At 43.4% G+C, this 19,605-nt stretch overlaps 1 protein-coding gene across 2 annotated transcripts in view; it reads left to right on the top strand.

The window, feature by feature from the left end:
- Positions 1-12,193, top strand: part of kalrna (kalirin RhoGEF kinase a) — a 47,958-nt gene extending 35,765 nt beyond the window's left edge. Inside the window, exons 41-67 of one of the 2 annotated variants that reach the window (XM_028435602.1) lie at positions 619-801; positions 887-951; positions 1,020-1,166; positions 1,256-1,321; positions 1,393-1,508; positions 1,646-1,712; positions 1,775-1,878; positions 1,948-2,017; positions 2,499-2,585; positions 3,669-3,812; positions 4,194-4,271; positions 4,349-4,534; positions 4,614-4,785; positions 4,965-5,161; positions 5,306-5,580; positions 6,780-6,894; positions 7,085-7,147; positions 7,224-7,251; positions 7,313-7,475; positions 7,557-7,678; positions 7,755-7,886; positions 8,372-8,533; positions 8,607-8,685; positions 8,868-8,919; positions 8,983-9,131; positions 9,388-9,526; positions 9,600-12,193. In XM_028435602.1, coding sequence (XP_028291403.1) covers positions 619-801; positions 887-951; positions 1,020-1,166; positions 1,256-1,321; positions 1,393-1,508; positions 1,646-1,712; positions 1,775-1,878; positions 1,948-2,017; positions 2,499-2,585; positions 3,669-3,812; positions 4,194-4,271; positions 4,349-4,534; positions 4,614-4,785; positions 4,965-5,161; positions 5,306-5,580; positions 6,780-6,894; positions 7,085-7,147; positions 7,224-7,251; positions 7,313-7,475; positions 7,557-7,678; positions 7,755-7,886; positions 8,372-8,533; positions 8,607-8,685; positions 8,868-8,919; positions 8,983-9,131; positions 9,388-9,526; positions 9,600-10,139 — 3,701 coding nt within the window. In that variant the 3' untranslated portion in view covers positions 10,140-12,193. Of the gene's footprint in view, positions 1-618; positions 802-886; positions 952-1,019; positions 1,167-1,255; positions 1,322-1,392; positions 1,509-1,645; positions 1,713-1,774; positions 1,879-1,947; positions 2,018-2,498; positions 2,586-3,668; positions 3,813-4,193; positions 4,272-4,348; positions 4,535-4,613; positions 4,786-4,964; positions 5,162-5,305; positions 5,581-6,779; positions 6,895-7,084; positions 7,148-7,223; positions 7,252-7,312; positions 7,476-7,556; positions 7,679-7,754; positions 7,887-8,371; positions 8,534-8,606; positions 8,686-8,867; positions 9,132-9,387; positions 9,527-9,599 lie in introns of both variants that reach the window. The other variant, XM_028435601.1, reaches the window with a different exon arrangement.
- Positions 12,194-19,605: the final 7,412 nt, after the last annotated feature.

The following is a 19,605-nucleotide window of genomic DNA, read 5'->3' as shown; positions in this document are numbered from 1 at the left end:
CTCACCATTGTTACACCAGTTGTTATTGATTTTTATGTAAACAAATCCTTCACTGTGTGTCTTTGCATCTGTAACACATTTTCTGTGATGTATCATCACATAGTTCACCTCTGTGAGCCTCCATCATGTAACGTCAACAAATGTTTACCTCTAACATGGCCACGCATCCAGGTTACTGCCCAGAAAGTGACATCTGTGAAAATCCTCTATTGTTTGTTTTTTAGCTTTGCTTTGATTAGCTTAAATTAGCTTTTGCTATTGTGGCTTAGCTTGATTTAGTTTAGCTTTGCTTTCCTAATTTTTGTTTATTTAGCTCAGCTTAGCTTTATCTTATATTACCTTCGCTTTGCTTTATTTGTCTCCCTTTAGCTTTGCTTTAATTAGCTTACCCTAGCTTATCTTTAGCTTTTGATATCGTGGCTTAACTTGATTTAGTTTAGTTTAACTTATTTTAGCTTTGCTTTCCTATTTTTTTGTTTATTTAGCGTATTTTAGCTTTATTTACATTATATTACCTTGAAATGAAGTGTGTTGTTGTTTTGGACCATGTGGGTGCTGGACCTGAGGTGAGTTAGTTGTTAGTCCCTATATCTGACTCCTCCCCCCGTGTGATGTCAGAGTACCCGGGGGCGTCAGAGGGGAAGTCGGACTCGGTGGTGAACCTCCAGCACGGGGCGTCTCTGGGCTCTCTGTCCACCAAACGTTCTGGAAACACTCTGAGGAAGTGGCTGAGTCCTGTCCGACGGCTGAGCTCCAGCAGCTCCATCAGGAAACTCCCCCACACCAAGACCAAGAAAACGGGTGGGCGCCATCGCCACGGCAACAACCCCCCCCTCCAGCGCGACTACACTCCACTGACCCTGTGTCTGATCATGTCCCCACACAGGTCTGGGATCAGGGAGAGAGAACAGGAAGAGTCTGGACCTGGGTCAGCCTGATGTCATCAATGAGGTGGGAGCAGTGTGCAGGTTCTCCTTCTCATCGTTGTCCGTCCCTTGATGTCGTGCATGTGTCCACAGAGAGTCCTCAGACAGGATGGGGACATACTGACCAAAGTATCCTCTGGGCTGCAGAGTGGGGGGGAGGAGGAGCAGGACGAGGAGGCCCCCACCCCTCTACCCCCACCCATGGAGATCATCAAGGACCCGTCGGCCCCAGAGGACAAGGTGAGGATATTGATCATTTGTCAGGGGGACCTAGTGGGGACATTCCCAGTGCTTGTACTGTGTGTGTGAGGTGTGTCCGTGTCTCTCAGCCGTCTGAAGGTCCCAGTGCTGATGAACTGGTCAGTGCCATCGAACAAATGGTGAAAACTAAGATGGTGAGTGTGTATCTGCAGCAGGGCGGGAGTTTGCAGGTTCTCCCTGAACTAATGCTCTGATCTGTGTGCAGAACCTGGAACCTGGAGCGTATCCCGGGTTCTCCTCCTCTCCCCCAGAACAGAACACGCCGGTCCAGACCAGGAACCCAGAGCGGGAGCAGAGAGCCAAGGCTCTCAGGGGACGCATGTACGGACCACTTTATACACACTTTACACACAGTTATTAACACATTCAATTACACGTCTATCAATTTTATCCTCCATTAATACACATTTATCTTTTATTTAATACATGTTTGTCTTAATCTGATTTTATCTCACCAGGTATGTTCTCAACGAGTTGATCCAGACGGAGAAAGATTACGTGAAGGACCTGGGAACAGTTGTGGAGGTAACACACACACACACACACACACACACACACACACACACACTGAGGTGTGCACTGTGCAGGGTTTCATGGGGCGTATTGAAGTCAACGGAATTCCTGACGACATGAAGGGAAAAGATAAGATTGTGTTTGGAAACATCCACCAGATCTACGACTGGCACAGAGAGTGAGTCTGACTTAACTAAGCCTAACCTCAGGCTCAGGCTTAAGTTAACTTCTGCTATCATTCTGTCAGCTTCTTCGTGGGTGAGTTGGAGAAATGTTTGGACAACCATGAGCTGCTGCCAGAGCTCTTCATCAAACACGTGAGTCACACCAACACTGCTATTGACGTCCTTTAGATTTTCAGGCTAATTCAATAACCTACTAAATATACACATTGGTATTTTTGTAGCCTACATGTATTTATTTCTACTAACAAACAGGTTTTTTACTGACTTCTAAAACTTCATTTGTGGACTTTTTATTAGGGGGAGGGGTTTGGGTGAACATTCGCCGTCATCCTGAATATCAAACCAAAGTCCATTCAAAAATCTGTCATTTTAAGTCTGGGCTGTTTGAGTGTTTTGGATTTATGGCGCCACCTGCTGCTCAGACTAACTAACTACCACACACACACACACACACACACACACACACACAAAATTGATCCTGGTTCAGTTTGAAAAATGGAAAAATCTCTGTCTCTCATCATTGATGAAATTTCACACATGAATATCTCAGTTAATAATTTCCTGATTTTTATGAAATAAATCTGATCTTGTTTTGTGATGATTTGTGTTTTAGGAGCGACGGCTGCATATGTACGTTGTTTACTGTCAAAACAAACCAAAGTCTGAGTTTATAGTGGCCGAATACGACACATTCTTTGAGGTGAGAGCACTGCTGTGGTCACGTGATGCTAACCTGTGATGCTAACGTGTCTCGCTAACCTGTGATGCTAACGTGTGATGCTGCGTGTGAAGCTAACCTGTGTTACTAAACTGTGTCGGTACTGTGATGCTGACGTGTGATGCTAACGTGCGTCGCTAACGTGTGATGCTAATGTGCCTCACCAATGTGTGTCACTAATCTGTGTCACTACTGTGTGACTCTAACGTGTGACGCTAACACGTGAGGCTAAAGTATGTCACTAACGTGTGACGCTAACATGTGACGCTAACGTGTAAGGCTAACATGTGAGGCTAAAGTGTGTCGCTAGTGTGTGATGCTAACATGTGAGGCTAAAAAGTGTCGCTAAAGTGTGTCGCTAGCGTGTGATGCTAACATGTGAGGCTAAAGTGTGTCGCTAGCGTGTGATGCTAACATGTGAGGCTAAAGTGTGTCGCTAACACGTGAGGCTAAAAAGTGTCGCTAAAGTGTGTTGCTAGCATGTGATGCTAACATGTGAGGCTAAAGTGTGTCGCTAGCGTGTGATGCTAACATGTGAGGCTAAAGTGTGTCGATAACACGTGAGGCTAAAAAGTGTCGCTAAAGTATGTCGCTAACGTGTGATGCTGACTTGCAACACTAACATGTGAGGCTAAACTGTGTCGCTAACGTATGTTGCTAACTTGGGGCGACCATCGCTCAGTGGTAGAGTGTGGTCGTCCAGTAACTGAAGGGTTGGGCGTTTGAATCCTGCTCTATCGAAGCCATTGTTGTTGCGTCCTTGGGCAAGGCATTTTACCCACATTGCCTCGTATGATTGTTCATAAATGTTGGTGGTGGTCAGAGGGGTCGTAGGCACAAAATGGCTGCCACCCTTCTGTCAGTATGCCCCAGGGCAGCTGTGGCTACATTGTAGCTTACCACCACTGGTACGACTGATGTGAATAAATAATGGTATCTGTAAGCACTTTGAGTCTCCTTGAAAAAAAGCACTATATAAATCTAAGCCATTATTATTATGTGTGACGCTAACATGTGAGGCTAATGTGTCATGCTAACGTGCTTTGCTAATGTGTGTGTGTGCAGGGCGTGCAGCAGGACATCCAGTCCAGACTGAGTATCAGTGACTTCCTGATCAAACCCATCCAGAGGATCACTAAGTACCAGCTACTGCTCAAAGACTTCCTGAAGTACAGTTCTCAGGCTGGAATGGACTGTAAACACATCCAGGTACAGTTACACACACACAGATGATAAAGTCATCGTTTTTTGGTGTGTGATTGTCATCATTTTGTGTATTTGTTGTTTTATTTTCTGCTGTGTTTTTTTTTTTATTATTGTAGTTTTTGTGTACTTTTGGTGGTTGTGGGTAATGTGGAAGTTTGTGTTGTTTTGTGTGTTTCTGTGAGTCTTGTTGTGAATCTTTCCAGGTGAGGTTTTGGGAAACTTAAAAATGAATCTTTGCAGCCAACGTGTTTGGTTTAGCTTAGCATGTAGCATCGCAGGTTGAGCAGGATTAAAAGGGCGGGGCTAGGTTTTCTTGTCACTTTAAATTGTCCAATCAGAGCAAGTAATTCCACACTTTTAGTTTTCACTGTGTGTGTGTTACAGACGGCGGTGGATCTGATGTCTCAGGTTCCTAAGTTGTGTAACGACATGATGAATCTGGGTCGTCTCCAGGGTTACGAGGTTGGTTCTGTGGTGTGATGCTCTGTGGGCAGAGCCTGTGTAATAGTGAGCTATGATTGGTGGGTGTGTTTCTGCAGGGGAAGCTGACCAGTCAGGGTAAGCTGCTGCAGCAGGAGACTTTCTTTGTGACGGAGCAGGACGGCAGCGTGTTGTCGCGCTCTAAAGAACGACGCGTCTTCCTCTTCGAGCAGATCGTCATCTTCAGTGAGCTGCTGCGTAAAGGCTCGTCTACGCCAGGGTACCAGTTCAAGAAGAGCATCAAGGTAACCATGGCAACCATCAGGTCCTCCGTCAGCTGATGGCTAAGCCCCCCCCCTAAGCCACGTCCCTGTCCCCCTGCAGGTGTCCTACCTGGGTCTGGAGGACAGCGCCGACAACGACCCATGTAAGTTTGTGCTGTCGTGTCGCGGCTCGTCCGAGCGCTTCACGCTACAGGCTGCCAACATAGACATCAAACAAGTGTGGGTGGGCCATATCCAGGAAGTGCTGGACACCCAGAGCAACTTCCTTTCAGGTGAGGCCGCTGTCGTTAGGGTTAGGGTTGATGGACACATGTCGGAGTGTTTCCACAGGGTTGCTAACATGTGACGCTAACGTGTGATGCTAGCATGTGACGCTGAAATGTTACTCGTACCTGTTGCTACTTCCTGGTTGTCTCTATCCTGTGTGTTGATTGGCTGTGACTTGCTGCAGCTTTGCAGTCACCCATTGAGTACCAGAAGGAGAAGGGTACGTTGACCAGGAACCGCTCCATGTCAGGGAATCGGCCTGGCCCCGCCCACAGCCGTCCATCGTCAGCCATTGCCCTTGGCGACAAAGAGGTGGAGAGGGGGCGGAGTCAGATGAAAGCGTCCACCTCCAATGGTGGGTCGACATGTTTGGAACCACGGGTGAGTTAGTGATGAGTGCTGCCCCTGCAGGATAAATCTATAACCACGCCCCCTGCAGGATAAACACCTTAGTGAAATGACCTCTAACCCCGCCCTCTGCAGGAATAAAACCTGACCTCTAACCTTTAACTCCGCCCTCTGCAGGATGGCGGCTGTAATGGCGTCTCCTCCGCCATGACGGTAGCCCAGGATTACTCGGCGCTAAAGGAAAATGAGGTCTGCGTGAGTCGGGGGGAGACTGTGCAGGTTCTCGCCACCAACCAGCAGAACATGTTCTTGGTGTACCGGCCGGCCCACAGCCAGTCGCCGGCGGCCGAGGGCTGGGTCCCTGGCCATGTGTTGAGTACTTCCAAGCCCCTCAAAGACTCCTGCTCCGCCTCCTCCTTCTCCACCGCGCTGGCCGACGCCGAGAACATCAAGTAAGTCAACGGAGCCACGGTGGTGTTCAGCAGCGGCGTGACGGCGTAGAGCGTTTGTAGCAGGAGGCGGAGCCTAAGCTGGACTCGTATTTCTGTTGCTAACACTTTGTTTCCTCTGTTTGTACTTTTATTTTGAAGGACATCCTTTTCTGTGTTTGTAAAAACTTGAGTTTGTTTGTTTTGAGGCTAAGAGACTTTTTCCTTTTTGCACTATTTATGACGAAGGACGCGTGCAATAACGTCTGTGTTTCATGTGTGAAATAAAGCTGCTACAGCAGCGAGGAGGTGTGGCCACATCACAGCATGTTGGGTTTATTTGTTTTCTTTGTAAATAAACAACAGTGAACCTGTGTGTGTGTGTGTGTGTGTGTGTGTGTGTGCACACGCAAGGGTTTTTGTTGCTTTGTTTTTGTGATCAGTTGTTTTAGTTGTTTTTTACTTTGAGTTTTACTAACAGAAGTTTTGAGGCTCCACTGGAATGAAAAAGCTCTCGGCCTTTAGTCTCAGAGGAAAAGAAATCATCCAAACACAAACATTCCTCATGATTAAAAAATGTAAATAATGATAATTTAGTTTAAATGTTTAAATGAAATGTATGTTCATAAAGCATAGTTTGATCTTTGTGGTGTCTGTAGGAGGTAAAAGAAGAACAGACTGAACAAACGGACAGGAAACACTGAAGAAGAATCAGAACCAGTAAAATATAACTGACAATAATAAAATAAATCCCGGTAACAAACCAGGTATAATCAAACTGCTCCAAAAACTAGAGACCATCCTAAACCAGCACGTCTCACCATATAAACCAGTTTGGACCAGAAATTTACAAATACCAACACTTTTGATCCTTTAGGTCAGGGGTGTCCAATTCCGGTCCTCGAGGGCCACTATCCAGCATGGCTCCTCATCCAGCTCTGCAGAATCCTGATAACGATCCTAATCATTTGAATCAGGTGTGTTGGAAGAGAGAAACATCTAAAACATGCTGGATAGTGGCCCTCGAGGACCGGAATTGGACACCCCTGCTTTAGGTCATCAGTGCTGCTCAGTTCTGTCTGTGACTCACACGGTTTGACTTCGTGGGACACGTCAGAAATTGCACGTAAACATCAAATCGCTAAAGCCGTTTCATCACCAGGTGGCAGCGTGGAGCCGCCGCCCGCCTGCTTTCTGATTGGCCGGTTGTTCCCTGTAAACAGGAAGTCTTTGTCGTGGAACACGCTTCGTGCCCGGAAGCTCGCCGAGGTCAGAGGTCAGGAGAAAAAAGATGCCACACCCACTTTCAGCCTGCCCTCATCAGGGCTGAAGAGCAGAGTGAGTCTGTGTGTGTGTGTGTGTGTGTGTGTGTGTGTGTGTGTGTGTGTGTGTGTGTGTGTGTGTGTGTGTCGGTTTGTAATGCTGTAAAGTCCCCAGCAGGGGGCTTCATTACACTTTAACACAAAGAACATCATCGTCTGCGTATAGAGACATTTAATCTACACACAGTAAGTGTGTCTCTCTGTAGGTGTGTAACGCCTCCGACGAGTCGGACTGTGACGACGACCTTGATCCAAAGTCAGGGATGGAGGTACACACACACAGAACATCCAGTACATTATGACCTCCCTCCGATCACGCTCAGCTTTCTTTATTCTTTCTTTCAGCTACTCAACCCAAGCTTCATCCAGGAAGGTGAGACGCACGCACACACACGGCTGTGGTAGTTGCAGGTTCTCACTCTGTGTGTGTGCAGTGGCTCCAGAGTTCCTGGTCCCTCTGTCAGACGTGGTGTGTGCGTTGGGTGAGACGGTGCTACTGTGCTGTAAGGTGAGCGGTCGACCCAAACCTCTTGTCACTCTGAAAGGACCAGACCAGAACCTGGTGAGCAGCAGCACCCGCTTCACCATGGACCTCAGGTGAGACTTCATCATCATCATCACCAACACCTCCAAGCTCCTCCCCTCAGGATAGATCTGTTCCTGTTTCCTGTCCTGCAGAGACGGAGGTGACATGGTTCTAAAGATCTGTAATTTAATGCCTCAGGACACGGGGATCTACACCTGCACCGCCATCAACACGCTAGGCTCCGCCTCCTCCTCCGCCTCTATCAAAGTCCAAGGTACAGGGTCTCAGCCAGCACCCTCCTGCTGGCTGAGACTCTGTGTGTGTGTTTTATGTGTGTGTGTTGACCTCAGGTATTCCAGCAGCCCCTGGGAGGCCTGTAGCTCAGGAGGTGAGCAGCACCACATTGAGGGTTCAGTGGGAGGCTCCGCCCTCCTCAGCTCACTGCAGTGTTAGCAGCTACAGCGTGGAACACCGCCTGGAAGGTACACACACTCACACACTGGCCCTCATTTATTTAGGCATAATAAACACAGACAACATTTAGTCATTTTAAGGTTTTTTTTTCCCAAGCGTTTTGATAGTTAATTTCTTTTAATGTAACATTTATAGTCTAAAATGTGTGGACTGAGGCTGATATAAATGTCATATTTCACTGTGACTCTCCAGGATCTATGTTGTGTTGTTGTCCTCAATGCACACGGGGGGGCAGACATCTCCAGCTCAGTAGCTGATCCTTCACAGATCATTTAAATGAGATCCTTTAAGTCCAGTTTTCACACATTCATAAAGCTCATCTTTGTTTAGCTCCACCTCCGATGTGATGATTTTCAAAAGTTTATTATCTTGTTTGACCTCAGTGGGCGTGACATGTTAATGACGATCAAACTCAGCCTCATTTATCATCACTTGATGATTAGTACGCTGTGATTGGTCATACTCTGATGTTTATCTCTGTGTGTGTGTGTAGACTCCCTGCAGTGGGAGCAGGTGTGCGTCAGTAAGGAGGAGTGTGTTCAGATCCCGTCTCTGGTCCCTGGAGGTCATTATCAGTTCAGAGTGAGAGCGTCCAACCGCTGGGGCGTGGGCCCACCCTCGGACGCCTCCGACATGGTAACGCTGTCCAACTGCAGTGAGTGCACCATTCACAGCACAACCTTTGACCCACAGTGGGAGTGTGTGTGATTACACCCTTCTCTGTACAGACTCCGCCCATGACGGCGCCGCCATCCAATGGAAGGAGAACTTTGAGTCCAGTTTCACTGAGGTCGCAGAGATCGGAAGGTACGGCCGAGCCCAGAGAGGCGGGAGTTTGTGTGAGCAGTGTGTGACCTGTGTGTGTGTGTGTGTGTGTGTGTGTGTGTGTGTGTGTGTGTGTGTGTGTGTGTGTGTGTGTGTGTGTGTGTGTGTGTGTGTGTGTGTGTGTGTGTGTGTGTGTGTGTGTGTGTGTGTGTGTGTGTGTGCAGGGGACGCTTCTCCGTGGTCCGGAAATGTATAAACAAGTCCACAAAGAAAGAGGTAGGATGTGATTTTAACTCCTCCATTACCTGTCAGTACACTCAGAGGTGTGTGTGTGTCCAGGTCGCTGTGAAGTTCATCAGTAAGAAGATGCAGAAGAAGGAGCAGGTTGGCCATGAGGCCGACATGCTTCGACTCACACAGAACCCCCAGCTGGTGGCGCTGTTGGACACGTACGAGTCTCCAAACTGTCTGATGCTGGTCCTGGAGCTGTGAGTGACACACACATACACACACACATACACCATGTCTTTGGCCCCGTTTTGTTACACTGTTATAATTCACAACATTTAATCAAATTTTCACTTTTTTTACCACGTGGGGACCTCATCCTGGATGTAACCTATTGTAGAGTCCTCCTGATGAAGATGTTTTAAGTTGAAACAGAATACATTTCAGTGTCTTCTTGTTTTATACAATGTGGGGACCTGAACCTGATTTTGGGATGAATCCTCTGGGTCCTCTCAGGCTCTCTGATGGACGTCTCCTGGACCATCTGGTGTGTGTGGAGGAGTTGATGGAGGAGAAGGTGTCGTTCTTCATCAGAGAGACATTGGAGGCTCTGCAGCAGCTTCACTCCTGTAAAGTGGCTCACCTGGACCTCAAGGTAGGCCTGGAGCTATGGCCATAGTAATAATGAGGGGGGATGTGATTGGTTGTAACGAGGCGTGTCTCCGCAGCCTGAGAACATCCTGGTGGATCTTCGCTCTCACGCTCCGACCGTGAAGCTTGTCGACCTCGGCGACGCCGCCCGTCTGTCAGCGCAGCGTCGCTACATCCACCTCCTGCTGGGAAACCCAGAGTTCGCAGCGCCAGAGCTGGTGAGTGGCGCGGTGGTCTCCATGGTGACGGACGTGTGGAGTGTGGGCGTGCTGGCCTACGTGGCGCTCAGTGGCGTGTCGCCCTTCCTGGACGAGTCGCCCGAGGAGACGTGCGTCAACATCTGCCGGCTGGACTTCAGCTTCCCAGAGGAGTACTTTGGTTCCGTCAGCCAGACGGCCAAAGACTTCGTGTGGTCGGCGCTACAGCAGGATCCTCGCCGGCGCCCAAGTGTCAGTGCCTGCCTGCAGCACCCATGGGTGGGCCGCGGCGCCGAGCACTTCAGGACGCCACTGGACAAATCACGGCTGGCGGCGTTCATTGAGCGGCGGCGACAGTTGCACGACGTGAGACCAGTCACCAACATTAAAGGCCTGCTGAACATCGGAAACACGCTGTGAAGACCAGTACCTGAACCAACCAGTAGAACCAACTAGTCTGGACCTCTGCACCCATGGGTCCACAAAGCTGTCACATCTAACTAGTCACTAAACCAGCAGACAAACAATCTGCAAACCAGTCGACAACTACCATGAATCCAGAACCAGGAAGACTACCTGTCACAGCTGGTTTGAAGCTGGAGACCAATCAGAGCAGCAAGGAGGAGGGACCCTTCAGATGGACTCAAATGTACCCACAACCCAGAGCTGAAGCTCCTCCTCCGTCACAGGTCAGATTCATAGAAACAGAAACAGTTACTTTAAACTCAACATGTAGAACAGACAAGCCCTCGCTTTGTCCCAACCAGCTCCAGGACGAGACCACACCTTCTGAATTCTGACCTCCAACTTGACGAATCAACACACTATCAAACTTAAACCAGTATTTAAACGGCTATCATAACACACCAAAAACAAACTGACTTACCTGAAACCAGATTTCACTATTATTAACAAACCAGTTCCGAAAACTACAAAAACCAGATCCGTTCTCCTGGTCTGTAAAGAATCAACATCAGCACCGGTTTGTTAAACTGGTTCAGAAGTTCAGACTGGTACAAACTCATCAATGTTCTCCCAAAGACTCTGAGAACCATGAACTTCTGTCAGGTTTCCCTGTGGACTGTGGTACTGACCCTGTTTACATGTTCTGACCTGCTGGGACCAGAACTGGGACTGTTCAACCCCCTCAGGTTATTTAGCTGCAGGACATTAAAGTAAAGCATGAAAGAAACAGCTTCTCTGTGCATGAACCAAGCTAACGTAGCCGTAGCCGCTCTGCTTCCTGTTTACACTACACATGCTAATGCTAACACAAGCTAGGCTAGTTTAGCCTCTGAATGCTTAGAGTTCTTCACCATGACAGAAAACAACCCTGTTGATGTTATTTTGTGTGTGTGTGTGTGTGTGTGTGCGCGTGTGTGTGTGCGTGTGTCACACTGAATAAATCATATTTAAAAGGTTTGTGAATAATGCAGTTGAAAGTCCAGACAGTGTGTGTTCACATCTGTTTCTTTACTGGTTTCTGTCATTTATAATTGACTTTAAAAGTCTATAACTGAGACAATTCAGACAGTTTGTTTTGGTTAGCTATTAGCTGGTTAGCTCTTAGACTGGTTTTAGTCTGGTGTGTGCTGGTTTAGGGCTGAGGACAGACTGTATCTAATGGTCTTTCTGTTTTTCTGAGCTCTGTGTCTGTGTGAAAACATGAATCCAGAGGATGTTGTAAAGTTCACCTCTTTACAAGCAGCTGTAAATCCTTTATTAAACGCTCCATCACATCAGCAGGTTTATTATCTGCTGTCTATGTTTAACTTAAACATTATGTGATGAAAGTAGTCTGTGTCTGTGTGTACTTCCATGTTTTTGACCATGTGGGGACCTAAAGCTGAATAATCATCTTGTTTGAAGGACTCTGGACACAAAGACACAGGGAACACTTCCATGTGATCTCAGAGTGTGACCAGAGCTGCCAAGCCTCACGCTTTGAGTGTGACAGTCACGCAATTTGACGCATTCTCACACCACATGCCACACTTGACATTTCTCACGCTTATATTTCCCCATTCAGTACCTTTTTTATTTTTTTTCATGACTTGCTGTAGCTCCAGTAACTCTGATTGACTGACAGATATAATCAATCCAAGACCAATCTATGTCTCCTTGTGCCTAAATCTAACCAACCACAGCAGGCATCACAGAATAATAAACCAATCAGAAGCAACGTAAGGCGGGTCTAACGACACCTCACACAACACGCACTGACTTGTCGTCGTGCTTTCAGAAAGAATGTGTGTCTAGAGAACAGACGTCGTCTGAGATGGTATGTAGCTACCTAATTATGTTCACTGTTTATATTGCTGTGTGTGTGTGTGTGTGTGTGTGTGTGTGTGTGTGTGTGTGTGTGTGTACTCGTCTAAAAAACAAACATTCTGTGTGTGTGTCTCACGTGTGTATAAGGGTGTGTGATCTGACGATATTAGATCGATTAAAACATGAGATTGTAGAAAATGACAGTCAGACTTTAATGATCTGATACGTTCTGGTGAAAAAAAAAGTGTATTTTTTTAATATGACTTTGTCCTGTTTTAACGTTGATTTCTACCTTCAGAATGATGTCATCACCTCCATACCAGCAGCTCTCCCTGCACTGTGACCTCCTAATGCTAGTTTTAATCAACCACAAATTACAAATGAAAACTAACAAGAATTTTGACAAAATACATTTAAGTGATTTTTGATTGATTGAATGTCTTAGCAGCAGACTCAATGTCTATAGAAATACAATATTACATACAATAATAATCAGATGAACATTAGATTAGACATTTGTTTCATTTACTATGTATTTATGATGATATAACCTACAAGTGTAATTCAGCTACTAACAGTGTTCATAACACTGTTAGTAGCTGATTAAGAGTTTTAATTCATTTAAGTTAATGTCTAGCATAGACATACACATGTAGGAGTGGGTTATATGGAAAAAAATCATATCACAATTTATTCTTTGTAAAATCACAATTACATCATGATTTTTTCATTCAAATCATTTAGACTATTTTAAAGTTATTCACCAATAAAACAAACCAATTCACTTACTTCAAATTATCGTCCTAAATGGAAAAAAGGAATAAAAGATCATTTAAAACATTTTCAAATATTTTTTTAAAAATTGTATGTAAATTTATCAAACTGGTTCTAAGTATAATTAACATCAAACTAAAGGTCTGACATGTTCTTATAGTCACAGTCTTTTTACATTGTTTAACTAAAGTAGTGTAGCATTAGCATTAGCATCACATGCTACATAACAAAGCATCATATCAGTCTAGTGATTTCTATTAGTTATTGAGGAAACACACATATTAATAAAATCATACTTTAAACAGTGTTTGAACGCCTCATTTCACACAGTTTATACAATCATATCGTTTACAAGATAAAACGTTACTGCTTTGCAGTGATGTGCCATGAACACTAGGGTAGGGTAGGCAGGGCGTTCCAATGTCAACACCAATGACAATTTCATGTTTCATGTTTCTGCTGGCAAGTGTTAATTTAATTTAATTCATTTCAATTCAATTTTATTTGTATAAAGCAATTTCCAACAAAGTCATCTGAATGCACTTATCAAAACATAAAATTCATAATAAGAAAGAAAAAACCCAATAAGATCCACATGAACAAGTATTTATCATCTAACAAAATCAACATCATAAACACCATTAAAGAAACAATTATTTAATATAGCCTCCATACTCTACCAACAACATATATCTCATGACACGACAGCACATCTGTTGTTTGTGTTGGAAACACAGAAACACGGAGAAAACAACAACAACAACAACTCAGAACATCCTCAGTGAGGAGCATCCACAAAGTCAATCCTTCCTTTTGTTCCATTCGCTGTAGAAAGTACCAACAATGTTTCTTTATCATCTCTAGCGCTGTCATCCTGACTGTAGTGTTATCCTGCTTTTAGCTAGAGAACGTAGCAGCAGCGGTCATGTGATATTAATTCACTAATGCACTGTGAACGTACGTATAGCATTTAGCATAGTGCGGTTATATCCAAAGGCAGCGTAGAGAGCGGCCTTTTTACGTAAATGGTTTTATCTTGGGGAACTGACTGAGCATGTGCAAACACATAAAAACACACTATGGAAACAGAGGCAGAGCAGCAATGTGCTTTTGGCAGGGGGTGTGGCCTCCTCCCGCCTTACAGCGGTTAGGAAATAGCGATGTTTAGCGATTTGGGCTATGAAAAGCACAAAATGTGGACACTTTCAAACTTATAGGTACTGTAGGCTATCGGAAATTGAAAAATAAACAATTTATAATTATATTATAATTAAAACAAATAATCAAAATAACAATTCCCCCTTGGGTAGGCACTATACCTTGCCTACCCTGACTGCACGTCACCCAGGCCTAATGTAACCAAAGCAGTGCTTTGGTTACATTAGGCCTGGGTGATATGGACCAATATTCATATCTATATATTTTTACTCTAAATGACAATAGGTGATATAAACCATTTATTTTTTATCAATAGTTTTACAATAAAAACAATAATAGGTCAAAGTCAGTGGAGCCACAAAGACCCTTTTATTAATCACTAGCAGCACAATAACTACATTTGGACTTTTTCCTTCATTAAGGCTGAAATGTGATTAAATGATGTAGTGATGATTTTTTCAGGGCAGCTCTGAGTTGTTGAAAGTAGTTTTTAAAGTAAATCACATTCAGGACACTGTCTCTTTAAGAATGTCTCAGCAGCAGCTCTGCTACACAGAGAGTTAGTTTGAGAAGAAACACACATAGTGTTAGTTTTTTACACGAGTAAACTAACACACACACACACATACACACACACACACACACACACACACACACACACAGCAATATAAGGCGTCTGTCCTCTAGATCTTTTTTTCTGAAAACATGTCGACGAGTTGATGTGTAAGGTGTCGTTAGACTCGTTAGACATGACTCGTCAAGACCCGCCTTACGTTGCTTCTGATTGGTTTATTATTGTGTGATGCCTGCTGTGGTTGGTTAGATTTAGGCACAAGGAGACATGGATTGGTCTGGGATTGGTTATCAGTCAGTCAATCAGAGTTACTGGAGCTACGGTAAGTCATGAGGATCAAAGTTCATTATCATGAAATAAATAGAGTATTGAATGGAGAAACATCAGCGTGAGAAATATCAAGTGTAGCGTGTGATGAGAGAATGCGTCAAATTGCGTGACTGTCACACTCAAAGCGTGAGGCTTGGCAGCTCTGCCGATCATGTGGAACTGATGGCTACGTGCTAAGCTAACCTTCAGTGAAACACCTGCGTGTTAACCTGCCTTCATGTTTGTACGTTCAGGAACAGATTTATTCTCTATAGATCTGTGACAAAGATCAGGAGTTGGTTCAGTGTGAAGAAGATGAAGACGTGGACACAATGGACGGATCAGGTCAGTGCTGACAGCTGATAACATCTCATCAGTTTGAGTGTGTGTGTGTGTGTGTGTGTGTGTGTGTGTGTGTGTGTGTGTGTGTGTGTGTGTGTGTGTGTGTGTGTGTGTGTGTGTGTGTGTGTGTGTGTGTGTGTGAGTAGTTCTTTGATGTTCCAGCAGCAGATGGAGGATCAGAAACACAATGAAAGTTCCATCATTAATCCTTCAAACATCAAACCTACTTCTATAGAATCATCTTCATTAGACTAATGGACGAGTGTGTGTGTTTAAGTGTGTGTGAGTACGAGGCTTTGTTTAGACAATGTTTTTGCTTCTGTTCCTGTGCTTGTTTCCAAAAAGTTCCACATTTCTAAACGATCTCTGTTCACATAAAAACATTAATTATTAATTTTAATATACATCTAGAATTGAGTTTTTAAGTGTCCTAGATCACTTTATTTTAATTAATTGTTACAGGTCGTTTTTTTTGTCGTGGGTTCTTGAAGTCAGAATAAAGGTTTAATAAAAGTTTAAATGTCAATAAAAACACAGCATTTACAGTATGTACATGTTTATTTTACAGGCTATTAACATGATGATGATAAATTACGCAGTTTCACAATTATTCCGTTATTTTGACTCATTGGTATCACACAAAATGTACATTTTAAACACAGATGTATGGTATATGGTTCACGTTTTGCAGCCTCAGTGTTTCGCAGATTTTTTTTACAGTGCAATTTTGGATGGATTTTTTTACAGCGTATGAACACGCATTGTGTTCTGCGTCCTGATTGGCTAATGCTGCGTTCACCCACCAGCGACACATCCAACTCATTGAGTTTCACTTCCTGCTGTAGTGATGAGCTGTGCTCCTTTTTCTCCTCATAAACATAAACCACCAGTGAAAAAAGCCGGTGTGATTAGCAGCTAATGCTAACCTAGCTCAGTGCTACAGAGAGAACTTTTACCTGCTACTACCACCTCCTCACTGATTCTCCTCCACACCTAATCCTTCCTAGTCCTGGTTATAAGGGGCGTGTCCTACAGCTCCATGTGGTCACACACATGGTTGAATGGATGAACAGACCAATGTTCATGAAGACTCTGATGCGTTCAGCATCAATGTCTGATCACTAACAGTGTGATTCTGAAGTGTTTATGTTATGTTTTATAATCTATAAAGGTTTGAACTTTGAAAGTGTTTAAACAAGAGAGAAATATTAATTCTTGTCTGAGAAAAGTGTATAAAGTGTGTGGTGAGGGTTTTACAGCCTTTAAACATGTAGAACAACTGTAAAAAATAAAACTGACTACTTCATGGATTTCACCTATTGTGGGTTATTTTTAGAACGTAACCCCCATGATAAACGAGAAACTACTGTATATACAGTGTTTTTGATGTTCATGTGAACTTGGGATATACAGTATAGAGGCTTTCTAACGCAGCTGAGGAGGAGGAAAAAGGAAAAATTGAAATTTAAAGTAATGAAATTAATAAAACTTAATCAAATTTAAAATTGTGGACTATGAATCTAGGGTTTTGTTTGGTTGTTAAGGTGACCGGTGGGGTCACCAGTGTTGAGTGTGTGTTTTACCCTCCTGTGTGTCAGCCTGGGATCTCAACACTTCTACGGGACGTGGTTGGTGAAAAAGGAGGGAAGCAGGTCCAGCTCCACCCGTAGTAGATACCGTCTGGGGCTCGTTGGCAGGTTCAGGGTTTTTCATGTGCTGCAACATCAAAAATCAAAGCACTAGCGTTTTGGTGGCTCCAAAAAGGGAAAAAGCTGTTTGGCTAATGTCAAAAATAGAGATAAAACTTAAAGTTGATCATTGTGGAAGTGGCTTGTGGCCACTTTCTGACTGGAGAGAAGTTCACATCATTTCATCATCAAAATTCTGTATAACTAAACTGAAAACCTTCTGACTGTTTAAGACAAATGCATTAAGAGGATAAGAGAGAAGAGCAATTTATAAACATGTCCAGAGGTTATCTGATAAAACACATCTGCACTGCAGGAGTGAGTGAGACCTGATTGGTTAGCAGAAGAAAGCGAGAGTCAAACAAGACAAGATGGTGGGGCTCTGTCCACATGTACTTTTAAACAAAGAGTGATAAAACTAGAGACCCCATGTTAGTGTGTACGTATGCTACAGGAGGAATTTTCTTTAGACTTTTAGATAAAACTTCTGTAAACATCATGAAATTCATATTGTATGAATCCTTGAAAAATGACTTTCCATTGATTATCCCTTAAATGAGTGATTTGAATTATTTCTAGCGTTAAGCATGACCAAACAAAAAGACCTTTTGATCAATAATCATGGAATATGAAGAGTTATAAACATTTCCCTTGAAAGATGATTACATTAGTGATTAAACATACTGTATGTCAGAAGGAGGAACACAAAGAGTTGTTTCTCCTGTAAAGAAAACACTGTTTAAAAGTTGAATAAGTTCTGCCTTTAGGGAAATTAGATGGTGTTTTGAGTTGTATTGTTTATTTTTATTTCTTCTGTTTCCAACTTCATGTTGGAGAAGATTTCTGAGGTGTAAAATGTCTTCATTCCGTGTGGAACGTGTTTGTTCTTTGGGGAAGAAGTGAGTGTCAGTGGGGGGTCTGCAGGATATGAAGACATTTTCCTTTTTCTACTGTCTGTTTTTGAGTCATAAAAGGGTGATAAAATTTTAAATGTGTGACGGTGTTTTTACCGTTTTGTGGACATCGGCAATGGTCCTCTACACCACAATAATGATCAAGAGCTTGTTATTGTAGACATGGTTGTTGCAAATAATGCAATAAAACTACATGGAATTCATACTAGAATTGTGGAGGACCATGAGATATTTGATAGCATCAGCCTCACAACCATTACATAGACATAGTCCAAACACAGTGTGTATGAAGCAGCTCTACACTGTTCCCTCTGAGAGGAACAGTGAGGGAGTCAAGGAGCTACAAAGACAATATATATTGTATATATATTTTTATATCAGAGGATCCAAGATGGCGTCTGTCTCTTCCTTATTGCTGTTTTTCTAGATTTTTGTACCAAAATGTCACTTATGGACATAAATCGTTCACACAAGGTACGTTTTTATCACAACTTTGAGGACCAAGCATCTCGACTTCCTCCTCACTTGGCCTTGGTTCCTGCTTACCTGCTGCGTACACCTGTCCCACACAGGAAGTGTGCCGAAAGGCGGGGTGGTTTCCTGGTGAGGATCAAGGTGTTTTGGAGGTCCAATCCCAGGACTGTTGTTTTAAATAATCTTGTGTTTTATTATCCTTTTGTGATGTTGCTGCTGTTGTTTTAGTTTCATTTTTTCCTGTACAGCACTTTGTGATTTTATCTGTGAAAAGTGCTATAGAAATAAAATGTACTTATATCCAGGTATAGTACTGTATATTCAATTCAATGTCCAGTTCTATAAGCTTTGCACTTTGCAAGTAGGTAATTTACACAGTAATAGGTTACAGTACAGTATGGTATACAGTAATGACATTTACATAAACTTTGTTTCAGAGAGGTATGGATTTGGAGGCCAACCAGCACTCTCATGAATTCATATACAGTAGATGTTCCACAACAAAGAGGGACAAACATTACCATGTGTACAGTAATAGCAAATACAGGATTACTCCTTCACAGACGTCTATAATACTGAGCACCTCCTTGCTTTTCTCAATGATCTCCACCAGCACCTGGTTCCAGAGCAGGATCAGGAACTGAAAACATGAGGACCTTTGTAATCATCTGGGACAATGTGGCTTTTTATCATTCATAAGCAATAACAACATGGTTTGAAGTCCTCCTAAGACTGGTACGTCTCTTCCTTCCACCCTATTTACCTTTAGTCAACCATAGAGGAGATCTTTTCTGCATGAAGGTGGAAGGTTTATGACCATCACATGACCAGACATGGATGCTGGCTGCAGGGACATCACAGTTGATGATTGACAAGGGTAGATCAAACATACCAAGTGGTTTTATCCCACGTGTATCACCTTGGATAAAATCAGATGTGATGTTGATGAAAACATGTGGTCTAACCCTGGAGATCATAGACATTAGATACAATCATTTTGTGCTTTTTTTAGTTCCCTTTTTATCTGAGCTGAACAGTAAAGGAATGAATCGATTTTTACAGGAATGCTTTTGAATGTGAACATTACATGTGAACATACAGTTCCCAACCAAGACATTTAGTGTAAAAACGGTGGATTACATGTTTTGCATGCAAATACCTGTAAAACTGAAACATAAGTCTATGCAGTTTTTGTCAACAATAGCCAGTATTTTGAAACCTAGTGTACTGTAACTGTATGTACATTGTAAAGTGAAACAAGTGTTATTCTTTGACAGGATCATTTCATTTTGAGTCAGATTTACAGAGTTTTGGTGAAGTTAGTGTGCAGAGAAATATGTTCTATTTTGAAATGAAGAGTTAGTTCATATTTAACTAAATGT

The sequence above is a fragment of the Gouania willdenowi genome, chromosome 21, assembly GCF_900634775.1.
Source record: "Gouania willdenowi chromosome 21, fGouWil2.1, whole genome shotgun sequence".
Classification (NCBI taxonomy): domain Eukaryota; kingdom Metazoa; phylum Chordata; class Actinopteri; order Blenniiformes; family Gobiesocidae; genus Gouania; species Gouania willdenowi.
Note: the sequence above shows the minus strand (reverse complement) of the source record. Positions and strands in the feature narration are given on the sequence as shown.